At 35.4% G+C, this 7,864-nt stretch overlaps 2 protein-coding genes across 2 annotated transcripts; both read left to right on the forward strand.

Moving 5' to 3' along the window:
* Nucleotides 1-4: 4 nt before the first annotated feature.
* Nucleotides 5-1,249, forward strand: LOC113756775 (polygalacturonase-like; the record flags this gene model as incomplete). Its single annotated transcript, XM_027300312.1, has 3 exons — nucleotides 5-274; nucleotides 384-899; nucleotides 995-1,249. Coding segments are annotated over 3 exons (1,041 nt in total), but the record flags the coding sequence as incomplete, so codon positions are not given.
* A 4,562-nt stretch (nucleotides 1,250-5,811) lies between these two features.
* LOC113756770 (polygalacturonase-like) lies at nucleotides 5,812-7,389 on the forward strand. Its single transcript, XM_027300308.1, has 4 exons — nucleotides 5,812-5,943; nucleotides 6,103-6,414; nucleotides 6,524-7,039; nucleotides 7,135-7,389. The coding sequence occupies exons 1-4, from the start codon at nucleotides 5,812-5,814 to the stop codon at nucleotides 7,387-7,389; spliced, it is 1,215 nt and encodes a 404-aa protein (XP_027156109.1).
* Nucleotides 7,390-7,864: the final 475 nt, after the last annotated feature.

The following is a 7,864-nucleotide window of genomic DNA, read 5'->3' on the forward strand; positions in this document are numbered from 1 at the left end:
AACAGCATCTACAATTTTGATTCCAAAGGGCACATTTTTATTGAAAGAAGCGAACCTTGAAGGTCCTTGCAAAGCTCCCGTTGAGATTCAAATACAAGGCACCATCAAAGCACCTGAAGATCCTGCACAAATAAGCAAGGATAAGGAATGGATGACAATTATATACGTTGACCAATTGACACTCTCCGGAGGTGGTACCTTGGATGGCCAAGGAGCCAAAGCTTGGACCCAAAATGAATGTCGTGTAAAAACCGAATGCAGCAAACTTCCAAATGTGAGCCAGCTTTTACAACATTGAATACATACCTATGAATGTTTTGCCAACGATACACGAGTTCAATTAGTAATCTGATTGTTGTGCCTTTTTTAACTTGAAATTGCAGACTTTGAGCTTGAATTTCGTCAACAACACTGTCATCCGCGACCTAACTTCTTTGAACAGCAAACTGTTTCACGTGAATCTTTTCGGATGCAACAATATAACATTCCAACACTTCACAATCACAGCACCTGGGGACAGTCCCAACACTGATGGTATTCACATTGGACATTCCACTGGAGTAGTCATCACGGATTCAAACATAGGAACCGGGGACGATTGCATCTCAATTGGCGATGGTGCCAAACAAGTTAACATAAGCAAAGTGACATGTGGACCTGGCCATGGAATCAGTGTTGGAAGTCTTGGAAGGTATGACAATGAACTGCCTGTTGAGGGTATCTTTGTTACCGACTGCACCATCTCCGGTACTTTAAATGGTGTAAGAGTAAAGAGCTGGCCAGCTTCTAAAAGTGGCAGTGCCACCAATATGCACTTTGAAGGTATTATCATGCAAAATGTCAGCAATCCAGTGATCATTGATCAAGAATATTGCCCAAACAACCAATGCACAAACACTGTAAGTTAAAAAACATGCATGCTAAGACAATCAAATTCTAAACTGCATTTCTTTTCGAGCTAATTTTTTTCTCTCCTCGTTCTTTTGATTTACAGGCCCCATCAAGTGTTAAGATTGCTCAGGTCAGCTTCAAGAACATCACTGGCACTTCAGCAACACCAGCTGTTGTGACTCTTCTTTGCAGTAAGAGTATCCCATGCGAGGGTGTAGAGGTTGCTGACATTGACTTGGCATACAATGGCAATCAAGGGAATGTGTCAAGCAATTGTGCCAATGTGAAGCCAGCTCTGAGTGGTAAGCTGAACCCTCCAATCTGCGCCAATGCTACCGTTCCGGCTCAGGCTGCTTAGATTCCCGCAAGCGTAGGAACGAGTTCGAAATTTTTTTTTCTCCTTTTTTTTCTTTCCCCCTTTCTGACAAATAGATTTCAGGTCTTATTATTTTTTGAATCCATTCAAGAAGTAATTTTGTTAGATGAATCCATACTATGTATGAAAATATCATTAGTTTTGATACTTTTGAAAACAAATAAAATAGTCTCAATTTTTGTCGTATTCTAATACCCTTCATCTTATAATTATGTTTGTTGTTTTTCAATTAATTGTATCAACTGTTACAAAGACGAAATTCTCCTTTACAAACAGGAAATTTAACTTGTAATGGTCATTAAATTACCACACTCCCAACTAAAACTTTTATCTACATTACACTTCATCATTAGTTATGTCACATATCAAACTTTCTTATTTATTGTCAATATCCCTGTTAAAAAAGTACTTGCGGGAGAAGGAACGTTTTGCTTGTTCTTTGTGTTGCAGTGTACTTAAAATTAAGGAAAAAGAATAGAGAAAAAAGAGAGAAAATCAACTATCTCTGCCAATGAAGTTTAAACTAATGACAATAAACCGCTGTAGTCAAGAACAATCAGATATATAGGATTACTTGCAACCCATTGTTAATAAACACTACACCCAAAAGAATGCATATTGCTCATGTTCAAACAAAATGCATCTATTCAAGTAAAAAAACATTGCATCTTACTTCATATTAAGCAAATTTATTGCAATGCTAATGAACTTTTTATTTTCTATCCTCTCATCTCTCCCCATATCTTTTTTGTCCCCAACTATCAGTCTCTAGATTCGACTTGAAGCCTTCCCATAATCATTGGGTCAACTTTAGTGATTGCAACATTATCGAACTTTTTCTCGCATAATAAGAAATAATAACCAAGATAAGCATGCATACAACTTCTACGCAAAGAATTACTTCCCCTTGGCAAAAAAAATTCAGGCCACCAAGTCCAAAGAAAAACATAAAGTGTTTGTTCATCTACTTTCACATGTACAAAGTTAACCCAATAACTAAACTCTCACAACTTGTGTGTCATTTACTATCAAGTTGAACAACGCACAGGTCTGGTAGGTAAATGAGTTTGCTGGGTGGGCAGTGGAGAAGGATTAAGTGGGTGGCGCAGTATAAAAAATGACATGGAATGACACAAATCCAAAAAGCCAATTCTTTTATACTAATGACCTTCCATAGATTAATGATACAAATTAAGCCATTGATATAAACTCCATTGTTATTCCTGCCCTTTGATGTGCATAATCGTTTTACCCACTTAACAGTACTGCTTTGTAGATAGAAATATCGTAGTGTAATTATTAAGCATAATAATATTATGAGTGTACAATAACATTGGTAAAAAATGACAGTGTCATAGAGTTGGAGTTATAAATAATCTAAAAACCATAAAAAGAAAAAATAGCATGAAGAATACCAAACTTAAATAAAGTTTTCAAAAAGAAAATTGGTCGAAGAAAATGAAAAATATAGAAATTCTGTCTCATAAAGTCGACAATGTAAATTTAATATATGTATATATATATATATAACATGTTGTATTTTGAGATAATATAATCTTATCCAGATGGATTAGGAATAAACTAATTACTTTACCAACAATTTAGGAGTACCTATATTCACAACAGATCATCGGCTAAGAAAACAATAAGCATGCCCATTTTATGTTTTGGAAATAAATTAGCACCATACAAACAAATTCACATGTATGTCCACCCAGAATTTTTTTGCTTTTTCCAGATGAGATTACTAGTATTAGTGATTGTACACAAATTAGGATATATTACTGTGCGCTTAGGTAATTGTTGGAATGATTATTTATTTTGGTCCAAGATTTAGATAAAGCTGCCTAAAATCGACCAATAACCCAGCTGCACTCATCATAAATACAAGTATAATGACACTAACGTCATGGAGTAAAACTTGTTTCTGTTCTTAAACCTATTCGACCCCAACACTTCTATAACGAAAATGCTGCTTCCAATTCCAAATTGAGCATCAAAAATTGGGACAAAGATTACGAAAAGAGAAAATAGCATGCCGGACGGGGAGTTGGATTTTTGGTACTGATAACTACCAATTTTCCAAAATAATATTTTTTTTTTTAAAAAAAGCAAAAGTGGTACTCTGCCATATCTATTTCTTCTTCTACCGTCCTTGCACATAATTTTTTTTAGCCAAAATATGTGACACCACATTAATTTTTTTTAACATTCCAGTCCCTCGGGACTGAAATGCACAATGCTAAAAGATGTAAGAGTATCGCTGCACATGATTTTGAATTTTTTTTTGTTTTGAATTGTTCGTGTAGTCTCAATTTAATTCTTTTAGCACATCCTGGGCCTTATACCAGTGCAACCAGACTACTTGTTTTCCTAACATTTAACAGTGTGCAATCTTTTCAATAGTTTGGCCGAAAACTATCTTCTTATAAAAGCATTGTACACATTGGCTGAATCTCAATTATTTTTTAGATTTCTCAAGCAACACATATACTTGACTTTCTTCAAACTCATACAACACATCTCTCTCCAATAGATACAAAAAAGCTTGTCCCCAAGTAGGTTCATATATTTTTTTTAATGATATGTACTATTAAGTTGTGGACAGATATATTTCATATAATTTTCCTATGAAGCACAAACGATAGTAATGATTTTACACACATACAAAAAATTTTCCAATGACAAGTATAAATTACAAGTGAAGTATTTCAAATTATCAATTGTTTTTCCCTTTTGGACACCAAAAGCATAGGATATATTACTCCAAGTAAAGATGCTTGAAATTTTCTTATTCTTCTTTGGATCAGAATCATAATCATTCCAAGTGTAACCGCACTCAAAATTTAAAAAAAACTATCAATGTGTAGCCACACATGATATATGTAGCTACACTATTCCTATTTTTTTGTTTGACATTTTGCATTCTACTCCCTTGGGACTAGAATGTAAAAAAAAAAAAATATGTCACCGTACAAGTGTTGGTTTAAAAAAAATTTAGAAACAAATAAAATTTAGCCGGTCGCCGTACATGAGATATGCGGTCCCCATGTACAGCGATGCTACAACATGAGACGAATGTGATAGATCCCGACAAATACCTTTTTTTTTACCATTATTTGTAGAAATTTTCCTCGATAGGCAATCAGCCAGTTGCACCCGAATATTATGGATATTATTCATTGAAAAACAATAAAGTTTCTTGAGGTTAATTCAGAAGAAAATAAAGAAAGAGATTCGATTAGTGTCTACAAACTGATGAATAAATTTGATAGCTTTTTGAAATCAATCTTGATCAAATGTCATATATGCGATCAGTGGCACCTGACCTTCCAAAATTTAAGCAATGTCTACGTTTCATGTATAAACCGGAGAAAAGATGTTTGCTTTAACAACTTGCCTATTTGGAACAAGAACATGTTCATGTTTTCACTTAAAATGAGAAAATATGAACTCGTGCAAATTAAGAAAACGGAAAAAAGAAACTGTTAAACCACATTTTATATGACATAGTTATCTTGAATCTTGATTCTTTGGGTATTTGTACTGTACAGCCATCTCGTCCACCGATTGTGATTCACGAAAGATTATATTACACCAGCCTTTCTTGAAGTTTGTCAAATTAAGCAAAGTGCTACCTCTAGTTTTACGAGTTTACCACTCTTCAATTTTAACATGCTCATATATAAGCATTTTAGCTTTGAGGCATTAATATCACAAAGTATATATACTGCAAACACCCAAATTTGTCATTGTGAAATTTTATAGATCCAAATGAGATATTGTCTTCACAGTCGAATTAAGCATAGGCAAAAATCAAAATAAAGGAAAAAAACTTGATAGTCTTGAATAGGGAGGTCATTGTAGATCTTTAAAATTACTACAAGGGATGTCTTCGTTTTATGACAAACCATAAGGGACCATAGAAAAATTAGCCATTTGCAAAAGTATATGTGTGCAGGCCAATATACATCATTTCTAAAATAAAAAATTATCTCTTTCAAAAGAATCTGATTCGATGTAGCTCAATTTGGATAATTTTGGAATCCTATTAATACATTCCAAGCAACTCGATTTCGATAATTTTGGAATCCTATTAATACAACGATCCCTTTAGTTTAGCACATTGTTAATCACTTTACTGCGAAGAACTATAAGCTCTAAAGATTTCAAATTACTATTCAAAGTTGCAAACCATTGACCATCAGGAGATCCACCCGCGTTGAAAAAATCCATCCTATATCTGCCATTCTAATTAACAGTTTTTAGTTAATATAAGGTTGATGTTTTGACCAGATTAGGAGATCAAGAAGGGAGAGATGGTGGGATAGAGAAAGGGAAGAACGGTAACCGAAGTTATGGCCACAACTGTACCACAACACTCGAGTCTCTTACGAACCACGAACATAAATTTTGGTAACTAACGGTGCCAAACTCCTTGTCACCACTATAAAAAAGCTACAACTGTTGTTAAGATTACACTATTCAAATAAAACAAACGCAAATAGTGGGAAAAAAAAAGAAAAAAAAAAGAAGAGCAAAAGATGGCAAGAGCATTAGACATCATATTGTTGTGTTCATGGTTGTTCTTTACATGCATTGCCCAGGCCCAAACTGGACCTATTGATGTCACTCAACTTGGCGCAAAACCAGATGGCAGTGCTGACATGAGTCAGGTAATTAATCTTAATCTTAATGCAGAAGCTACATACATCGAAATTGATTTGGTTGATTGATCAGTTCACCAAAATTTGGAGAAAAGTTCGTGATTTGTCGAAAGCATTGTCCCCATTGAAATAAACAATTGGGCTCTAAAAGATTTGCCATTATTGCAGGTTTTGGCGGATGCTTGGAAACAAGCATGTAATTCTACAACAGCATCTACAATTTTGATTCCAAAGGGCACATTTTTATTGAAAGAAGCGAACCTTGAAGGTCCTTGCAAAGCTCCCGTTGAGATTCAAATACAAGGCACCATCAAAGCACCTGAAGATCCTGCACAAATAAGCAAGGATAAGGAATGGATGACAATTATATACGTTGACCAATTGACACTCTCCGGAGGTGGTACCTTGGATGGCCAAGGAGCCAAAGCTTGGACCCAAAATGAATGTCGTGTAAAAACCGAATGCAGCAAACTTCCAAATGTGAGCCAGCTTTTACAACATTGAATACATACCTATGAATGTTTTGCCAACGATACACGAGTTCAATTAGTAATCTGATTGTTGTGCCTTTTTTAACTTGAAATTGCAGACTTTGAGCTTGAATTTCGTCAACAACACTGTCATCCGCGACCTAACTTCTTTGAACAGCAAACTGTTTCACGTGAATCTTTTCGGATGCAACAATATAACATTCCAACACTTCACAATCACAGCACCTGGGGACAGTCCCAACACTGATGGTATTCACATTGGACATTCCACTGGAGTAGTCATCACGGATTCAAACATAGGAACCGGGGACGATTGCATCTCAATTGGCGATGGTGCCAAACAAGTTAACATAAGCAAAGTGACATGTGGACCTGGCCATGGAATCAGTGTTGGAAGTCTTGGAAGGTATGACAATGAACTGCCTGTTGAGGGTATCTTTGTTACCGACTGCACCATCTCCGGTACTTTAAATGGTGTAAGAGTAAAGAGCTGGCCAGCTTCTAAAAGTGGCAGTGCCACCAATATGCACTTTGAAGGTATTATCATGCAAAATGTCAGCAATCCAGTGATCATTGATCAAGAATATTGCCCAAACAACCAATGCACAAACACTGTAAGTTAAAAAACATGCATGCTAAGACAATCAAATTCTAAACTGCATTTCTTTTCGAGCTAATTTTTTTCTCTCCTCGTTCTTTTGATTTACAGGCCCCATCAAGTGTTAAGATTGCTCAGGTCAGCTTCAAGAACATCACTGGCACTTCAGCAACACCAGCTGTTGTGACTCTTCTTTGCAGTAAGAGTATCCCATGCGAGGGTGTAGAGGTTGCTGACATTGACTTGGCATACAATGGCAATCAAGGGAATGTGTCAAGCAATTGTGCCAATGTGAAGCCAGCTCTGAGTGGTAAGCTGAACCCTCCAATCTGCGCCAATGCTACCGTTCCGGCTCAGGCTGCTTAGATTCCCGCAAGCGTAGGAACGAGTTCGAAATTTTTTTTTCTCCTTTTTTTTCTTTCCCCCTTTCTGACAAATAGATTTCAGGTCTTATTATTTTTTGAATCCATTCAAGAAGTAATTTTGTTAGATGAATCCATACTATGTATGAAAATATCATTAGTTTTGATACTTTTGAAAACAAATAAAATAGTCTCAATTTTTGTCGTATTCTAATACCCTTCATCTTATAATTATGTTTGTTGTTTTTCAATTAATTGTATCAACTGTTACAAAGACGAAATTCTCCTTTACAAACAGGAAATTTAACTTGTAATGGTCATTAAATTACCACACTCCCAACTAAAACTTTTATCTACATTACACTTCATCATTAGTTATGTCACATATCAAACTTTCTTATTTATTGTCAATATCCCTGTTAAAAAAGTACTTGCGGGAGAAGGAACGTTTTGCTTGTTCTTTGTGTTGCAGTGTACTT

Source organism: Coffea eugenioides, unplaced genomic scaffold (assembly GCF_003713205.1).
Source record: "Coffea eugenioides isolate CCC68of unplaced genomic scaffold, Ceug_1.0 ScVebR1_2482;HRSCAF=3514, whole genome shotgun sequence".
Classification (NCBI taxonomy): Eukaryota; Viridiplantae; Streptophyta; class Magnoliopsida; order Gentianales; family Rubiaceae; genus Coffea; species Coffea eugenioides.